The 20142-nt window shown below is 45.5% G+C and overlaps 1 protein-coding gene across 17 annotated transcripts in view; it reads right to left on the bottom strand.

Moving 5' to 3' along the window:
- Positions 1–5058: 5058 nt before the first annotated feature.
- Positions 5059–20142, bottom strand: part of CNOT10 (CCR4-NOT transcription complex subunit 10) — a 99130-nt gene continuing 84046 nt past the window's right edge. For 15 of the 17 annotated variants that reach the window (XM_077991359.1, XM_028843612.2, XM_077991358.1 and 12 more), the window contains 5 exons: positions 15873–16003; positions 14227–14262; positions 13909–14036; positions 8728–8803; positions 5059–5316 (listed from right to left, as the gene is read on the bottom strand). In XM_077991359.1, the coding sequence (XP_077847485.1) occupies positions 5162–5316; positions 8728–8803; positions 13909–14036; positions 14227–14262; positions 15873–16003 (526 nt within the window). In that variant the 3' untranslated portion in view covers positions 5059–5161. Of the gene's footprint in view, positions 5317–8727; positions 8804–13908; positions 14037–14226; positions 14263–15443; positions 16004–20142 lie in introns of all 17 variants that reach the window. The other 2 variants (XR_013413531.1, XR_013413530.1) reach the window with 1 other exon arrangement.

Genomic DNA, 20142 nt, shown 5'->3' on the forward strand with positions numbered 1-20142 from the left:
AAATCTAAAACGCAAACACCAGCAAGTTAGTTGCCATATTTTGAGACTGATGCCTATGGTTCTCATACTTGTTAAATTCCTGAAAACCATACACCATAGAAGAAATTGTATGTACTAGGGAAGATACAAAGGCGGAAGAAACTGGAAATAGCCAGGAAAAACTCTAAAAAGTTACATTTAAAGCTTTTTTTTTTTCTTTTCCAGATGGAGTCTCGCTCTGTCACCCAGGCTGGAGTGCAGTGGTGCAATCTCAGCTCACTGCTAGCTCCGCCTCCCGGGTTCACGCTATTCTCCTGCCTCAGCCTCCCGAGTAGCTGGGACTACAGGCACCCGCCACCACGCCCGGCTAATTTTTTGTAGTTTTAGTAGAGACAGGGTTTCACTGCATTAGCCAGCATGGTCTTGATCTCTTGACCTCGTGATCCGCCCGCCTCAGCCTCCGAGAGTGCTGGGATCCACCGCGCCTGGCCTTTTTTTTTTTTTTTTTTTGAGACAAGTCTTGCCCTGTTGCCCAGGCCAGAGTGTAGTGGCATGATCCTGGCTCACTGGAACCTACACCTACCAGGTTCAAGTGATTCTCCTGTCTTAGCCTCCCAAGTAGCTGGGATTACAGGCACCCGCCACCACGCCCATTTACTTTTTATATTTTAGTAGAGACGGGGATTTTGCCATGTTAGCCAGGATGGTCTTGAACTCCTGACCTCAAATGATCCACCCGCCTCGGCCTCCCAAAGTGCTGGGATTATAGGCGTAAACCACCGAACCTGGCCAAAAGCCTTTTTGTACAGATAACGTTGTTACTGGAAAGGATCTAGATTCCAAGAGAATTGAGAAAGACTTCAGCGTAAGTCTGTAAAGTGAAAGCAAGTTTATTAAGAAAGTAAAGGAATAAAGAATGGCTACTACACAGCAACCCTCGGGGCTGCTGGTTGCCCATTTTTATGGTTATTTCTTGATGATGTGCTAAACCAAGGGTGGATTATTCATGCTTCCCCTTTTTAGACCATATAACTTCGCAATGTTGCCATGGCATTTGTAAGCTGTCATGGTGCTGGTGGGAGTGTAGCAGTAAGGACGTCACTCTCATCGCCATCTTGGTTTTGGTGGGTCTTAGCTGGCTTCTTTACTGCAACCTGTGTTATCAGCAAGGTCTTTATGACCTGTATCTTGTGCCGACCTCCTACCTCATCCTGTGACTTAGAATGCCTTAACCACCTGGGAATGCAGCCCAGTAGCTTTCAGCCTTATTTTACCCAGCTCCCATTTAAGATGGAGTTGCTGTGGTGGTTCACACCCCTCTGACAGGGCTACCTCAGTTAGCAGAGGTGGCTTTAACAAATTGTGGCACAAAAAATAGGTGAGAAGCCTTCCTGGCTATGGGAACCAGTATGAGTCCAGACACAGAGGTGACGAGCTTATATTTAATTTGCTGGGCTCTGCTGACAGTAGGCAGTAGAAGGAAAAGCTGAGCTGCTGGAACATTAATCTGAAAACACTGAATTGGCCTCCCTTAGGATGTGCAGGGCTGTGCCAGCAACTGCAGCAGACACGGTAATCACATCTTTGCCAGGCTTCCCTGCAGCTTAGGATGGCTCCATGACATGATGTGACAAGAGATGTTAAGCTGAAGGCTGCTGGGGGTTTCTAAGAAAGTTTTGTTCCAGATAGTCTCCCATCAAGATTAGCTAGTTTTTGCCCTATTTTTCTTGCCTTCAATGCTGATGTGATACTGGAACATCTTGTGACTATGGAAACAAATGCCCAAATGCTGAGGACAGTGGCATGGAAAAACAGAGCTGAGTCCTGGATGGCATCGCGGGACACTAGAACCCAGGCCAGCAGCTGCCTTCGTATCCCCTTTTCCAGTGAGAGAAAAAGAATCTTTGTTTAAATTTATAGGGCTTTTCCCGCTTCATACTACCAAGACTATGTGAGTTCCTAGCAATTTATGAAGTCTGTGGACTCACTCTCCAGAAAATCCCCAGGCTAAGCAATTCTGCTCATTTGAGTGGGTCTCACAGTGCTGCTGTCGGTCTGGAGTATGGGGAATCAGAGACGGCAGACTTAAACCAACAACAGTGCAGGTTATAGGTCCTATGGGCCTACTTGGAAGGGGCTTCGAGAGGCCCAAGGAAGCTAGGCTATCTCTGCTTTCTATGTCCACCTGTAAAGATCTACTCTGTGTAAAACACAACTGCAATGTGGCACTTGATCAATGGAGCCCCTAAATACATCCATCCCTGTTTAAGAAAAGAAGGATATTCTCCCCTTCTTTGAGTCTGTTGGTAATGCCTATCTCAATCACAAATACTCGGTTCTAGTATATATCATTACCTGAGTTCTGTTTCTTATCAGCAACAGAATAATTCAGATACACTAGGCTCAGTGGCTCACGCCTGTAATCCCAGCACTTTGGGAGGCTGAGGTGGGCAGACCACCTGAGGTTGGGAGTTCGAGAACAGCCTGACCAACATGGAGAAACCCCCGTCTCTACTAAAAATACAAAATTAGCCAGGCATGGTGGCGCATGCCTGTAATCCCAGCTACTCTGGAGGCTGAGGCAGGAGAATCGCTTGAATCTGGGAGGCAGAGGTTGCGGTGAGCCGAGATTGCACCATTGCGCTCCAGCTTGGACAACAAGAGCAAAACTCCATCTCAAAAAAAAAAAAAAAAAAAAAAAAAAAGCCAGGTGCAGTGGCTCACGCCTGTAATCCCAGCACTTTGGGAGGCTGAAGTGGGTGGATCACAAGGTCAGGAGTTCCAGACCAGCCTGACCAACATGGTGAAACCCAAACCCAGTCTCCACTAAAAATACAAAAATTAGCCAGGCATGGTGGCAGACACCTGAAATCCCAGCCACTCAGGAGGCTGAGGCAGGAGAATCACTTGAACCCAGGAGGCAGAGGCTGCAGTGAGCCGAGATCAGCCACTGCATTCCACCGTGGGAGACAGAGTGAGACTCCGTCTTAAAAAAAAAAAAAAAAGAAAAGAAAAGAATAATTCAGATAAAGTTTCAGATAAATCAGTGCTTCTCCACACACTTGTCTCTCTAGTTCTGAAACTGAGGTAACATGTAGATTCAGCTAGTGTGTCTCTGAACTAGGGAAGTGAAGGGTTGTGATGTTAAGGGATACTCCTAAATGGCAAGCTTTGATGAATCTACCAAACACCATCTTAACTAGGGGGACACCCAATTTATTAAAGGAAATCTACATTGTCTTTTTTTGTTTGTTTGTTTGAGATAGGGTCTCACTCTATCAATCAGGCTGGAGTGCAGTGGTGCCAACATAGCTCACTACAGCCTTGAATTCCTAGGCTCAAACAATCCTCCCACCTCAGCCTCCAGAATAGCTAGGACTATTGGCATGGGCCACAATGTCTGGCTTTTAAAAATGTTTTAGAGGGCTGGGCGCGGTGGCTTACGCCTGTAATCCCAACACTTTGGGAGGCCGAGGCGTACGTATCACAAGGTAAGGAGATGGAGACCACAGTGAAATCCCGTCTCTACTAAAAATACAAAAAATTAGCCAGGCATGGTGGTGGGCCCTTATAGTCCCAGCTACTCAGAAGGCTGAAGCAGGAGAATGGCATGAACCCAGGAGGCAGAGCTTGTAGTGAGCCGAGATTGAGCCACTGCACTCCAGCCTGGGCGACAGAGCAAGACTCCGTCTCAAAAAAAAAAAAAAAAAAAAATTAAAGTTTTAGAGACAGAGTCTTGCTATGTTGCCCAGGCTGGTCTTGAACTCCTCAAGTGATCCTCCCGCCTTGGTCTCCCAAAACACTGGGATTATAGATGTGAGCCCCTGTACCCACTTGTACTGTTCTTTTCTCCCTACTCAATGTTAGTATATATCCATCCTATTGACAAGTTTTTCACTGTCAATCCCATAACACACAACTGTCTATTGGGAAAAAGCTATTAAATTCTTGTTTGCATTTGCAAAAGGGTTAGTAATGAACCTTGAACTGCCTGCTAACAGACTCCAGAACCTAGGAGAGTGAACAAGGCCAGTACACTGAACCCTGTTGTATTTGCACTTTTTAAGCAAATGATTCCTAACAGATCAGTTGTGTCTTTTTTTGACACTGTCTTGTTCTGTTGCCCAGGCTGGAGTGCAATGGTGTAATCTCAGCTCACTGCAACCTCCACCTCCCAGGTTCAAGTGATTTTCCTGCCTCAGCCTCCTGAGTAGCTGGGACTACAGGCATGTGCCACCACACCTGGCTAATTTTTGTATTTTTAGTAGAGATGGGGTTTCACCATGTTGGCCAGGCTGGTCTCGAACTCCTGAGCTCAAGGAATCTGCTTGCCTCAGCCTCCCAAAGTGCTGGGATTATAGGGATGAGCCACTGTGCCTGGCCCAGTTGTGTCTTCTTAACCAAATTTCTCAACACATTTTCTCGTCTTTTCAGTCATCACACTAGACATAAAACACATCAACTCTCTTTCCCTCCCCTTTACTCCCAGGTCAGCTTCTGAATTGGCTATTTATCTACTGTTGATATTCTTCTTTGTCAATTTTTAAACATTAACACAAAACCTCAGATGCTAAAATAATCTAAGAGTCAAGAAAAGACTTCTGATAAAATTATGTTTTAATTGCCTATGGCATATATTACATAATGTCTCAAAATTAATAGTCTGGCTGAAATTAAGAAAAACAGCAGGCCGGGCGCGGTGGCTCAAGCCTGTAATCCCAGCACTTTGGGAGGCCGAGACGGGTGGATCACAAGGTCAGGAGATCGAGACCATCCTGGCGAACACGGTGAAACCCCGTCTCTACTAAAAAGTACAAAAAAACTAGCTGGGCGAGGTGGCGGGCGCCTGTAGTCCCAGCTACGCGGGAGGCTGAGGCAGGAGAATGGCGTAAACCCGGGAGGCGGAGCTTGCAGTGAGCTGAGATCCAGCCACTGCACACCAGCCTGGGCAACAGAGTGAGACTCCGTCTCAAAACAAAACAAAAAAAAAACAAAAGAAAACCAGCTGATGATGACCTAGTAAATCCTTAATTTTAAGTAAGCTTTTGGCAAAAAGTCAGGGGTAGAACCGTCTCAAAATTAACAGCCTTCACCATCTTTTATTCATTCTGCTGTGATACAAGTAAAATGGCCAGTAAATACTCCCCTGGGTCTCAGGTAACAGTTTTCCAAAAGCGAAGTATCACTTTCTCTGCACAGTGGTGAAAGCCGGCATTTGGATGGGCTGGATCGGGTGGACAGGCTGAAACACTGGCTTCTTTCTCACTTCAGAGTGTGTTTTCACTGCAGGGAGCAGCTGATTCCTTTTGATGATCTGTAAGGCCAGCTGAGTATTACCTATAAAAACACTTCCCGTTAAAAAAGCAAGCAACAATACTACCACACACAAAGCAAGCCATGAGAATCCTGCTAGGGAGGTAAAAGATGATCTAGAAGAGCCGTCATCTGCAGCCTTGGCTGTACACTGGAATCCCATAAAGCCTCCATCCTATCCCCAGAAATTCCAATTTAAGTGATGTAGGGCATGGCCCGGGCAATGGAACTTTTTTTTTTTTTTTTTTTGAGACGGAGTCTCCCTCTGTCCCCAGGCTGGAGTGTAGGGGCACCATCTAGGTTCACTGCAGCCTCCGCCTCCCGGGTTCACGCCATTCTCCTGCCTCAGCCTCCCGAGTAGCTGGGACTACAGGCGCCCGCCACCACGCCCAGCTAATTTTTTGTATTTTTAGTAGAAACGGGGTTTCACCATGTTAGCCAGGATGGTCTCGATCTCCTGATCTCGTGATCTGCCCGCCTTGAACTCCCAAAGTGCTGGGATTACAGGCGTGAGCCACCGCGCCCGGCCAGGCAATGGAATTTTTAAAAGTTTCCCAGTGATTCTAAGGTACAGCCCAGATAGAGAACTTGTTATAGGTGGGCTGTATAAAAGAAACAATCAGCTCGGAGGGTTGGTTCACGTCTGTAACCCTAGCACTTTGGGAGGCCGAGGTGGGCAGATCGTCTGGGCTCAGGAGTTTGAGACCAGGTTGGGTAACATGGTGAAACCCTGTCTCTAGAAAAAATACAAAAATTAGCTGGGCGTGGTGGTGTATGTCTGTAGTCCCAGCTATGTGGGGGGCTGAGGCAGGAGGGCTGCTTGAACCTGGGAGGTCAAGGCTGCAGTGAGCTGAGATCACGCCACTACATTCCAGCCTGGGTGACAAACTGAGACCCTATCTCAAAACAAAAAACAATGAAACAGTCTAGGGCAATGCACTAACCCTAATCACATCTTTAAGGAGGCTAAGTCTGGCTGGGTGCCAGGCACTTAAGACCCCTTCTTCAGCTATTAAAAAAAAAGGGGAGCCTTGTAAGAGTTCCCATGGTCAACAAGGAGTTATGCCTTTGAACACTGGGTTTTCTTTGAGACAGAGTCTTGTTCTGCGGCCCAGGCTGGAGTGCAGTGGGGTGATTATGGCTCACTGCAACCTCCATCTCCGAGGTTCAAGCGATTCTCCTGCCTCAGCTTCCAGAGTAGCTGGGATTACAGGCATGAGCTACTGTGCCCAGCCTTTTTTTATTTTTTATTTTTTAAAAAAGAGACAGGGTCTCACTATGTTGCCCAGGCTGGAGTGCAGTGACTGTTCACAGGAGCAATACTGCACACTATAGCCTTGAACTCTTGGCCTTAAGCAATCCTCCTGCCTCAGCCTCCAGAGTAGCTAGGACTCCACGCCTGGCTGTGACTTCATTTCTGTCCCTTTTTTGTTTTTTGAGACAGAGTCTCGCTCTGTCGTCCAGGCTGGAGTGTGGTGGCACGATCTCCCTCCGCCTCCAGGATTCAAGCAATTCTCCTGCCTTAGCCTCCTGAGTAGCTGGAACTACAACTGCGTGCCAACACGCCCAGCTAATTTTGTGTATTTTTAGTAGAGACAGAGAAAATAACATTTATTTTCACCATGTTAGCCAGGATGGTCTCGATCTCCTGACCTCGTGATCCGCCCGCCTCGGCCTCCCAAGTGTTGGGATTACAGGCGTGAGTGAGCCACTGCACCCGGCCTAGTTCTGTCCCTTCTAATCTCTCTCATTCATGTCTCTTTTCTACTTCATGCTATCTCATATCTAGAGCCGACAGCCTTTCTTCTAGTGAGATACATCTTGCAGATCGTATATGCCCTAGAGGCATGACCTGAATTTATGTTTGAATAAATAATTCTCAGCAAGAACTGGCTTACTGTAAAACTTGTTAATATATGTGTTCAAAATACTATGGTGTACAACTCAAAGCAACTACAGTCTAACTCATGTTCTCAATTAGTCATTTAGCTGCCTATGAGAAAGGTTAATAGGGATTAATTATAATTAAGTGTCAGAAGTTATGATTCTGTATTTTCTCAGATAAAAGGTGATAAGCTTAACTTGTAAGGAGTATTTGTAGGATACCAAAAACTCCCCAACTATATCTATCAGTCAATCTATCTATCTAGATATAGATATTTTTTATTATTACTATTTGAGACAGGGTCTCACTCTGTCGCCCAGACTGGAGTGCAGTGGCGTGTCTCGGTTCACCGCAACCTCCCATCTCCCAGGCTCAAGCGATTCTTTTGCTTTAGCCTCCTGAATACCTGGGATTACAGGCGTGCACTAGCACGCCTGGCTAATTTTTGTATTTTTAGTAGAGATGGGGTTTCACCATGTTGGCTAGGCCAGTTTCAAACTCCTGACCTCAAATGATCCACCTGCGTCGGCCTCCCAATGCTGGGATTACAGGTGTGAACCACTGCGCCCGGCCCATTATTATTTGTTTAGACAAGGTCTCATTTTGGCATGATCTCAGCTCACTGCAGCCTCAACCTCCAGGGCTCAAGTGATCCTCCTATCTCAGCCTTCCGAGTAGCTGGAACTACAGGTGCACATCACCACACCCAGCTAATTTTTGTATTTTTTGTAGAGATGGGGTTTTGCCATGTTGCCCAAGTTGGTCTTAAACTCCTGGACTCTGGTGATCAGCCCACCTCAGCCTCCCAAAGTGCTGGTATTATAGGCATGCACCACTGCGCCCAGCTCCTAACTATATTTTTATGTAGAAGAATTTGATGGGTCATCCGCTCTGGCTCACTCCTGTAATCCCAGGATTAATTTACTAAAAATACAAAAATTAACCAGGCATGGTGGCGGGCACCTGTAATCCCAGCTACTTGAGAGGCTGAGTCAGGAGAATCTCTTGAACCTTGAACCCGGGAGGCGGAGGTTGCAGTGAGCTGAGATAGTGCCACTGCACTCTAGCCTGGGTGACACAGCATGACTCAATCTCAAAAAAAAAAAAAAAAAAAAAAACAAAAACAGAATTTGATGGGTCATATCTTCAAGGAAGGCAGTTTTGAATCTGAAGAGAAAAAACAGACATTAAAAATCCCAGCCTTGGCTGGGCATGGTGGCTTATGCTTGTCATCCCAGCTACTAGGGAGGGTAAGATGGGAGGATTGCTTGAGCCCATGAGTTTGAGAGCAGCCTGGGCAACAAAGCGAGACCACATCTCTACAAAAAATTTAAAAAAATTAGTTGGGCTCTGTGGTGTGCACCTGTAGTCCCAGTTACCTGGGAGGCTGAGGTGGGAAGGCTGCTTGAGCCCAGGAGTTTGGAGGCTGCAGTAAGCTCTGATGGTACCACTGCACTCCAGCCTGGGCAACACAGTGAGACCCTGTCCCCCAACCAAAAAATGTCGGGCTCGTTGAAGGGATACAGTCCTAAACAGAGAGAATTACTCACCATTCTGCAGCTCAAGGTAGACTGCCAGCAAGATGGCCTCAGGGGGCACCTCTTTAGGATGGATCATTGAAGCCGCCTTTGCTCAAAACAGAAAGATGCCCATGAAAAACCAACAGCTTAAGATACACACTCCAAGTACATCTGCCAACCAACAAGGTAACAAATTTATTCAAGCTCATTCCCTCGTGACTTCCTAGAGACTACCTGTTGTTTTGCTGTGATGAGCCTCAGCTCCTTTTGTCTTAAAACCTACCAATTAAGCTAGACATGTAATACTCTGGGTTTTGAGATGTGTGACTGGATACCCTGATACTACAATCAACCATGCAAGTCTGCTGGTGGCTTTCACAACAGACACACACAGTTGCATTTACATAAAAATCTGCAGGCCCATTTGTTTTCCTAAGTAACACCTCAGTATTATAAACTGTAAGTTGTCAATGTCAGGAATAACAATTCAAACGTAAATAGTAATACAGAAAAAATGTACCACATAGCATGTTTGGTGTCCCCATTCTTAAGGACTGAAACACAGTACAATTTAGTCCAATAAAATAATTTACTAGTTTAGGCACCATGCTGCCCTTAGATCTGAGAAAGAGCCGCAGCATCGGCCAGCAGTTTCTCTCTGATCCAGTCCTGAGAAAAGAAGCCTGAACTGCTCTGGACAAAAGTGCTGAAATTACAGGTTTATTTCTTCAGTCTGGGCCTCTTTGGGTTATAGCCAAAATATTCCTCACCTTATTATCAACTTGTATTTCCCCATCTAGTTTTAGTTGCTCATTGCTTCCAGACAGCTCTGCCTCTTCTCTTAATCTAATCAGATAATGGACTTCTACAAATACTTACTGACCAGAGGTGGGTATGGAGATAAGTCAGGGACTTCCCCTGATAATAAACAACCATGCAAATAACTAACAGTAATCCAAACAAAGTTACATAAATACCAGGGAGAAAGGCAGTGAATGTGCTGTGAATATGGAAAGAAAAGAAGTTTCTTTCAAATAGAGCTTTGGGGTAATGGAGGCCTGCTTTAGTCCTTGCAGGGTAGATATCTCATAGGCAGAAAATGGGGAGAAATGGTACTGAAGGTCTAAGTAGAAGCTTGAATGTGGGAGATGTTGGGGAGAACCAGAAACGTGTACTAGGTTGGTTTCTGGCAGCATCAGGAGAAATCCCAGACTAGTGGGGCATCTTGCCCAGAGCACGTGCTTCTAAGAAGTTCCTCATGAATGAGGTGGGGGAGCTTTTATTCCTCTCGCCACATCACTGAGGTATAACAACTCTTTTCAGAAAATGAAATTTTATACATCTAAGCCTAGCTTTCTAGGTAAGCTGTATAGGCAAGATTGTCTTTACACCATTTTGTGGATTTTTTTTTGAGACGGAGTTTTGCTCTTGTTGCCCAGGCTGGACTGCAACTGCACGGTCTCGGCTCATTGCAACCTCTGCCTCCTGGGTTCAAGCTATTCTCCTGCCTCAGTCTCCTAAGTAGCTGGGATTACAGGCTCCTGCCACCATGCCCGGCTAATTTTTTGTATTTTTAGTAGAGATGGGGTTTCACCATGTTGTCCAGGCTGGTCTTGAACTCCTCACCTCAGATGATCCACCCGCCTTGGCCTCCCAAAGTGCTGGGATTACAGACATGAGCCACTGTGCCAGGCCCATTCTGTGGATACTAAAATCTCTATTTTCCATCCAAGTGGCTAGTAACACATTTTCTTTACTATTTTTTGCAATGACTAGTCTGAAGCTTTTTTTAAAATACAAGAATTCAAGACAACATCTTTATGATACTTAATGGCATTTTGCTTACTGGCTGTTCAGAATGGTTAGCAGTGGGCAGGCAACCTTGGAAACATCTACTCGGAGCCCCTTCCAACTCTTCACATTACTGTTCTTCCCTCCCAGGCAGGGTGGGCCTCCCAATTAACAAAGTTCCAGCCATTGGATTAACCTAAAAACCAAGGGACCAAAACAAGACCCCCTTCAGACCCCGAACCAGGCCTGACCCCATCTGTCTCTCCCAGCGTGGCAGCAGCCATGGCCACCTGCTGTATGAGAACCTGAGCTGGACTGTACACACTGTAACTTTAGATCAAAAGCTCTGTTTGCTGCAGTGATTGGGGTCTGGGGGCACTTTGAGAGGGGCTGTTAAACATCCTAGCCTTGCTACTGGGAAGACTGAAACATTGTAACTCTTATTGGTTTAACTCATACACTCAATGCCTAGATAGTATCAAACATGTTACCCTGGACAGTCTGTGACTTAACTTGTCTGATTTGGGATCAGACATGCTGACCAGATGCCATTAAGTTGACTAAATAGAATTTGTAGTTATTTTCCACATGGTAAAGCATCATCACTTCTAGGCACAACAAGGTTGCTTACATAAGCAGGAACCTATGTGAAAGTCACATAGGCTTTTTTTTTTTTTTTTTTTTTTGAGACGGAGTTTCGCTCTTGTTGCCCAGGATGGAGTGCAACGGCACGATCTCGGCTCACTGCAACCTCCGCCTCCTGGGTTCAAGCAATTCCCCTGCCTCAGCCTCCCGAGTAGCTGAGCTTACAAGCATGAGCCACCACGCCCAGCTAATTTTTGCATTTTTAGTAGAGACAGGGTTTCTCCATGTTGGTCAGGCTGGTCTCAAACTCCCGACCTCAGGTGATCTGCCCGCCTCAGCCTCCTAAAGTGCTGGGATTCCAGGCGTGAGTCACCGCGTCTGGCTGAAAGCCACCCTATCTCCTGAGAAGAGGTTTAATTTCAACTTGAGTTGCTGTGGCAAGCATGTGGGGATGTGGGCCTTCTCAAGTGCTGCTGGAGAATGGACCATTTGATACAAACTTTCTAGATCAGAAGTCTTAAAATCCTGCATACCCTCTGAATTGCGTGGCAATTCCCTTTTTAGGAAGGTGTCTCCTAACTGCAAAGGTCTACAAACAAGGGCAAGGTTGTAGCATGTCTGCTTATTTGCAGTCTTATTCCCATGGGTTAGCTCAGAAGTAAGTACTCAACAGATATTTGCTGGATGAATGTCCTTTTGAGGAATTATTTCTAATTTTGTGAGATTCCTCTGGGGCTGCCAATGGTGATACCTAGTCCCCTACGACAGGTATGGCTCCATGCCCATGACTGGTCCAGGGATTGGCAGGTGACCTAAAGAGATCCAATCAAAATCTTCCTTGAAGCTTCATGATGCACCATTTCAGCGGTAGAATTCAGAGGTTTATTTTAGTTATGTATTGCTGGCAGCTTTCTTTTTTTTCTTTCTTTTTTTTTTGAGATGGAGTCTCGCTCTGTCGCCCAGGCTGGAGTGCAGTGGCACAATCTTGGCTCACTGCAAGCTCTGCCTCCCGGGTTCACGCCATTCTCCTGCCTCAGTCTCCCAGGTTGCTGGGACTACAGGTGTCTGCCACCACGCCCAGCTAATTTTTTGTATTTTTAGTAGAGACGGGGTTTCACCATGTTAACCAGGATGGTCTCGATCTCCTGACTTCAGGATCTGCCTGCGCTGGCCTCCCAAAGTGCTGGGATTACAGGCGTGAGCCACCGCGCCCGGCCTTGCCAGCAGCTTTCTTTAGTATGTATGGAGTTTCTCTAGTATTGGCTTTCTGAAAGGTGGATTTATAATTCACTTTTTTTTTTTTTTTTTTTTGAGACAGAGTCACACTCTGTTGCCCAGGCTGGAGTACAGTGGCACGATCTTGGCTCACTGCAAGCTCCGCCTCCTGGGTTCACGCCATTCTTCTGCCTCAGCCTCCCGAGTAGCTGGGACTACAGGTACATGCCACCACGCCTGGCTAATTTTTTTGTATTGTTAGTAGAGATGGGGTTTCACCGTATTAGCCAGGATGGTCTTGATCTCCTGACCTCAGGATCTGCCCGCCTTGGCCTCCCGAAGTGTTGGGATTACAGGTGTGAGCCACTGCGCCCAGTCTATAATTCACTTTTTGAAAAAAAGATTTACACAATTTAAAATTTAAAAGCATAAGAGTATACACTGAAAAGTCTCCCGTTCTACTGCTCCAGCCATGTAGTATTCATCCTGCCACCCCTACAACTAATATTCACAGTTTCTTGGTGTGTCCTTTCAGAGATCTTTTATGCATGTATACAGGGTTGTACAGAAACTGTTTCACACCTTGCTGTTTTCATTTAGTATGTCTTGGACATCTTTCAATTTAGTACCCAGAGTTTATAGCTGCATTGTCTTCAACTGTACAGATGCACTATTATTTATATAAGTGATCTGTTAGACAGTTTTCCATCTTTTGGAATTTTAATAATTAAAACTGTCAAGTTACTCCTTCGTTTTTTTTTTTTTTTTTTTTTTTGGGACAGGGTCTCGCTCCAGTTGCCCCGGCTGGAATGCAGTGGCATGATCTTTGCTCACTGCAGCCTTGACCTCCCAGGCACAGGTGATCCTCCTACCTCTGTCTCCTAAGTATCTGGGACTACAGGAATGCACTACCATGCCTGGCTAATTTTTGGTATTTTTAGTAGAGCTATGGTCTCATTATGTTGCCCAGGCTGGTCTCAAACTGCTGGACTCAAGTGATCTGCCTGTCTCAGCCTCCCAGAGTGTGGGTGAGCCACTGTGCCTGGCCCCAAGTTGCTTTTTATTCTGTTGATTTGAAATTTAAACATTCTTTTTTTTTTTGAGACAGAGTCTCCCTCTGTTGCCCAGGTTGGAGTGCAGTGGCGCGATCTTGGCTCACTGCAACCTCCGCCTCCCGGATTCAAATGATTCTCCTGCCTCAGCTTCCTTAGTAATTGGGACTACAGGCACGTGTCACCAACCTGGCTAATTTTTGTATTTTTTAGTAGAGATGGGGTTTCACCATATTGGCCAGGCTGGTCTCAAACTTCTGACCTCATGATTTGCCCACCTCAGCCTCCCAAAATGCTGGGAGGCATGAGCCACCGTGCCCGGCAAAAAAAAAAAAAAAAAAAAAATTAAGTAAAATCATCAAGAAAAACTCTTCATTAAGTGTCTAGGTTAATTTACAATGCTGATCAGTTGTTTATGTTGCAAGAATATTTTTAAATCTGGGAAAGTGATATTCCAATGTTTAACAAACTGACCAGATGCCTCAAACAAAATAACAAAAAAAATATATAAACCTCAAACTTGTGTTGGCTGCTTTACAAGGTTCAGTTCCTCCCAGTCTGGACTCACCTGGTGGAGACACTTTCGGGCTTTGTCATATTCGCTCCTCAGGCAGTAAGCACTGCCAAGGTTGAACAGCATCACAGTCCTGGCAGAGTTGACGGAACTGGGGTAGCACTGAGGGGCCCGCTTCCCAGCTGAGGAAAAAGAGTGTAGACACTGGTGAAGAGGCTGTGCAAACAACAAAGGAGCAACCCCACCTATTGCCTTGAGGAGCCACTCAGCACAGCAGTATTCCTCAGGCAGAAAAACGAACATAGAAGATTTAGAGTCTAATTTTTGGAATGCAGGCCAGGCTACTTAAGTATCACAAAACTTCTTACTTACAGGATTCCATTGCTTCATTTTCACCTTTGTCTGATCCTACAAAAACATGAAAATAAATCTGAGGGGCAGAACAACAGAGCATATTTTCTTTTTTTTTTCCTCAGGCTCAGAAGGCAAAGGGCATATTTTCTTTCCTTTTCTTTTTTTTTTTTTTTTTTTTTGAGACGCAGCCTCGCTCTGTTGCCCTGGCTGGAGTGCGGTGGCACGATATCGGCTCACTGCAACCTCCACCTCCTGGGTTCAAGCGATTCTCCTGCCTCAGCCTCCTGAATAGCTAGGATTACAGGCATGCGCCACCACGCCTGGCTAATTTTTGTATTTTTAGTGGAGACGGGGTTTCACCATGTTTGTCAGGCTGGTTTGTTTGTTTTTTTTTTTGGAGATGGAGTTTTGCTGTTGTTGCCGCCCCAGGCCGGAGTGCAATGGTGCGACTCACTGCAACCTCCGCCTCTTGAGTTCAAGTGATTCTCTGGCCTCAGCCTCCTGAGTAGCTGGGATTACAGGGGCATACCACCATGCCTGGCTAATTTTGTATTTTTAATAGAGACAGGGTTTCACCATGTTGGTCAGGCTGGTCTTAAACTCCTGACCTCAGGTGATCCACCCACCACGGCCTCCAAAAGTGCTGGGATTACAGGCGTGAGCCACTGTGCCCAGCCGAGAGCATATTTTCTAAAAACCTAACTTTCTTTATGAAATGGAAATTTAATATAAAGCAATTTATTTACTTTTCACGTAGTGGAGATTCCATTAAAAGATGTCAGAATGCTACCACCCCACTACCATCTCAAACCTGAGCACTAATCTTGAGTAAAGTGAATGTCATACAGCTTAAATTATTTAATTTTTTTTTTTCTTTTCCCAGACAGACTGTCACTCTGTCACCCAGGCTGGAGTGCAGTGGCGTGATCTTGGCTCACTGCAACCTCCACCTCCTGAGTTCAAGCGATTCTCCTGTCTCAGCCTCCTGAGTAGCTGGGATTACACACACGTGCCACCATGTCCCAGTAATTTTGTATTTTTGGTAAAGACGGGGTTTCACTATGTTGGCCAGGCTGGTCCTGAACTCCTGACCTCAGGTGATCTGCTCACCTCGGCCTCCCAAAGTGTTGGGATTAGAGGCATGAGCCACCACGCCTGGCAATTATTTAAAAATTTAGCAATGATTTAAAACAAACTTTTCTCTCCTTATTTTTAAAATAGAGACAGGGTCTCACTAGGTTGCCCAGGCTGGTCTCGAACTCCTGGGCTCAAGTGATCCTCCTGCTACCGCCTCCCGAAGTGCTGGGATTACAGGTGTGAGCCACTGCGCCCGGCCTGAAACTGACTCTTGAATGCAGTATTTTTACGCCCCTGTGGATTTTAGAATCACTCCAAAGGAAAACAAATAAACAGTATCAGAACCACATTAACCATTCTAACAGTACCAGCCTTTCAAAAGTGAAAATTTAGACAATGTGACCATTAACTCTCAGGTCTACTTAGCAAACAACTGCTACAAAGTAAATACAAACAAAAATGTGGAAAGCCGACCTAAAACTTTTCTCCTCATTACCACCATGCCCTGAAATTTCCACACATCCTGAATTATGACAGGAAGGAAATGGAAACAGTGACCAGTTCGGATCAAAGGTGTCCTCATTAACCTTGGTCCTGCTCATTTGAAGAGATCCCTAAGGAGACATCAGTGACGTTCTCCGGGTTCAAGTGAGTAATGGCATCAGATATCCTGTCGAGAGAGATGAGGGCTTCTGCAGCATATAAATGTCCCAAAAACCTAAAATGAAAAAACAGATTCCAAACTGAAAAGTACAACACTACAAAAATACCCAATGTAAAATAATGCTGGGTATATTATGTTATTATACACTGGATATATGTCTCATATTTCATGTCCTTAAATTGAAATCTAAATTTATTTAGGTAAAACGAATCAACTGGCTGGGTATAGTGGCTCATGCCTTTAATCTCAACACTTCAAGAGGCCTAGGTGGGTGGACTGCTTGAGCCCAGTGGGCAACATGGCAAAACCCTGTCTCTACAAAAAAAATACAAAAACTAGCTGGGCGTGGTGCTATATGCCTGTAGTCTCAGCTACTCAGGAGGCTGAAATGGGAGAATCACTTAAGCCTGGGAGACTGAGGCTGCAGTGAGCGGTGATCATGCTGTACCTCAGCCTGAATGACACAGTGAGACGCCGTCTCAAAAATAAATAAATAAATAAATAAAAATAAAGAGTTACTTGACGGGTGTGGTGGCTCATGCCAGTAATCCCAGCACTTTGGGAAGCCAAGACGGGCGGATCACGAGATCAGGAGATTGAGACCACCCTGGTTAATATGGTGACACCCCGTCTCTACTAAAAATACAAAAAATTAGCTGGGCGTGGTGGCGGGTGCCTGTAGTCCTAGCTACTAGGGAGGCTGAGGCAGGAGAATGGCGTGAACTCAGGAGGCGGAGCTTGCAGTGAGCCGAGGTCACGCCACTGTACTCCAGCCTGGGCGACAGAGCGAGACTCTGTATCAGAAAAAAAAAAAAAAGAGTTACTTAAATTTTATCTCTTTAAAAACATCTTAAGGCTGGGTGTGGTGGCTCATGTGTGTAATCCCAGCACTTGGGAGGCAGAGTGTGAGGACTACTTGAGCCCAGGAGTTCAAGGCTACAGTAAGCTATGATTGTGCCACTGCACTCCAGCCTGGACCATGGAATGAGACCCTGTCTCTAAAAAAATATATAAGTACTATAACAATTTTCATATTAGCTAAGTAGAACAAAGTATACATATCAATTCAGAAAGTAGTTCGCAATTGGCAAATTTATGCTGTTCTATAGAGAGAGATCCAAGAATAGATGCCCGTGTGTAGAGCATGAGAATCAGATTCCTCCAGTCTCCGCTGCTGGAAGAGTCTAAAAGCACCAGAGCGCCAGATCAGATTCTATTTGAAAGGTTTCCTGCTTTCGCATCATCTATTTTATCCCCATGAATGCCAGGTCAGATGCACACCCTCCTGGCTTACAACAGCCTACTTCTTCCAGTCTCTTACTTTGAGCCATTTTCCTGATGATCACCTGATGGAATTTTTCCAAATTAAAATAGCCTTAGACATACTTCATCCCTGCTAAAAATGTGTCTCTCTCTCTCTCTTTTTATTTTTCTTTTTGAGATGGAGTCTCTTGCTGTGTTGCCAGGCTGGAGTGCAATGGCACGATCTTGGCTCACTGCAACCTCTGACTCCCTGGTTCAAGGGATTCTCCCATCTGAGCCTCCCGAGTATCTGGGATAACAGGCACACGCCACCATGCCCGGGTAATTTTTTGTATTTTTAGTAGAGACGGGGTTTCACCATGTTGGCCAGGATGGTATCAATCTCCTGACCTCATGATCCATCCACCACGGCCTCCCAAAGTGCTGGGACTACAGGCGTGAGCCACCACGCCTGATTTTTTTTTTTTAACTGGGGACCTTCTGATCTGCTCAAAATCTTAATGACTTTCTACATAAGAACAACACAAACTAAACTTTTACAGTTTTAAAGCTCTCCAGGTTTGGCGTGGTGGCTCACACCTGTAATTCCAGCACTTTGGGAGGCCGAGACGGGCAGATCACCTGAGGTCAGGAGTTTGAGACCAGCCTGACCAACATGGAGAAACCCCGTCTCTACTAAAAATACAAAATTAGCTGGGAGTGGTGGTACATGCCTGTAATCCCAGCTACTTGGGAGGATGAGGCAGGAGAATCGCTTGAACCCAGGAGGTGGAAGTTGTGATGAGCCAAGATCACACCACTGCACTTCAGCCTGGGCAATAAGAGCAAATACAAAAACTAGCCAGGCACGGTGGCTCATGCCTGTGAAACTCCATCTCAAAAAAAGAAAAAAAAAAAAAAATTAGCAGGGCATAGTGGCGTGCGCCTGCAATCCCAGCTACACAGGAGGCTGAGGCAGGAGAATCGCTTGAACCGGGGAGGCAGAGGTTGCAGTGAGCTGAGATCATGCCACTGCACTCTAGCCTAGGTGACAGAGTGAAACTCTGTCTCGAAAAAAGAAAAAAAAATTAGCCGGATGTGGTGGTGGGCTCCTGTAGTTCCAGCTACTCGGGAGGCTGAGGCAGGAGAATCACCTGAACCCAGATAGCAGAGGTTGCAGTGAGTTGAGATTGCGCCACTGCACTCTAGCGTGGGTCACAGAGAGAGACTCAGTCACACACACACACAAAGTCCAGTTCTCTCATAATGGCCGTATACACCACAATCTGAACACCAGCAGGAGCTGCAATTCCCAACATTGGTATTTTGAGTTGGGCAATGGTAAGAATGGAAGGTACTTTAGAGGCAACCCAAATGCCTTGAACTGAAAATTAGGATCTTCCCCATCTCCAAGCCTGAATATTGGACAAGATTTTCTTGCAGAAGAGCAGGAGTTCCCTTATATTTGAATTGTGACAAAGTCTCTTATATTGTTGAATGATTTCTTACTACTTTTTTTTTGAGATGGAGTCTCACTCTGTCACCCAGTTTGGAGTACAGTGGTACAGTCTCGGCTCACTGCAGCTTCTGCCTCCCAGGCTCAAGCAATTCTCGTGCCTCAGCCTCCTGAGTAACTGGGATTACAGGAGTGCGCCCCCATGCCTGGCTAATTTTTGTATTTGCAGTAGAGATGGGGTTTCACCATATTGGCAAGGCTGGTCTCCAACTCCTGACCTCAAATGATTTGCTGCGTAGGCCTCCCAAAGTGCTGGGATTACAGGTGTGAGCCACCGCGCCTGGCCTTAATTACCTTTTTTTTTTTTTTTTTTAAAAAAAAAAGCACTAGGTATGTCTGGGGATCACTAAAAAGCAAAAGAGTAAGTAGTTATATTTCGGCATTTATAAGTATATACCTATACGATGAATGAAAGAACAACTGTTCTAATGTTATGCAGAATACTCGTGGCTTTTGATAAAATTTCCAGGATCAGCACCACACAAAAATTTCAAGCTGTATGCAGTTTATTTTTATTTTTTTGAGAGGGAGTCTTGCTGTGTCACTCCGCCTGGAGTGCAATGGTGCAACCTTGGCTCACTGCAACGTCCGCCCCCCAGGCTGAAGTGATTCTCCTGTTTCAACTTCCCGAGTAGCTGGAATTATGGACGCCTGCAACCACACCTGGCTAATTTTAATATTTTTAGTAGAGATGGGGTTTTACCATGTTGGCTGGGCTGGTCTGGACCACAAATGATCTGCCTACCTCGGCCTCCCAAAGTGCTGGGATTACAGACATGAGCCACCACATCTGGCCTGTATTTTACTCAATTTTGATAAAAGAAAAAGATAATGTGCTTTGGAAAATTTTAGAATGACAATGATATTAACGAAGAAGTATTTGGAGTCTCACTAAAACTAGCTCATTTTGGAATGATACAGTAGCTTGGAAAGATATTTTAAAATTCTTGTCTATTTATTTTATTATTAATATTATTTTTGAGACAGAATCATGCTTTGTAGCCTAGGCTAGAGTGCAGTGGTGTGATCTTGGCTCACTGCAATTTCTGCCTCCTGGGTTCAAGCAATTCTCCTGCCTTAGCCTCCTGAGTAGCTGGGACTACAGGCACCTGCCACTATGCCCAGCTAATTTTTTGTATTTTTAGTAGAGGCGGGTTTCACCATGTTGGCCAGGCTGGTCTTGAACTCCTGACCTTGTGATTTGCCTGCCTTGGCCTCCCAAAGTGCTGGGATTACAGGCGTAAGCCACTGTACCTGGTCCCTCAAAGTAGATTTACCACATTGACCAAACTCCTTTTTTGTAGGTCTTCTCCCTGAGGACTTGACTTATTTGGGGAATTAAAGTGCTGCAGTGAAGCCTAGAAGTGGACACTAGAGTCCGAAGTTTTTGTCTCCTAATGCTCAGTACAGCACAAGTGAAAACATTTTCACTGCT

The sequence above is a fragment of the Macaca mulatta genome, chromosome 2, assembly GCF_049350105.2.
Source record: "Macaca mulatta isolate MMU2019108-1 chromosome 2, T2T-MMU8v2.0, whole genome shotgun sequence".
Classification (NCBI taxonomy): Eukaryota; Metazoa; Chordata; class Mammalia; order Primates; family Cercopithecidae; genus Macaca; species Macaca mulatta.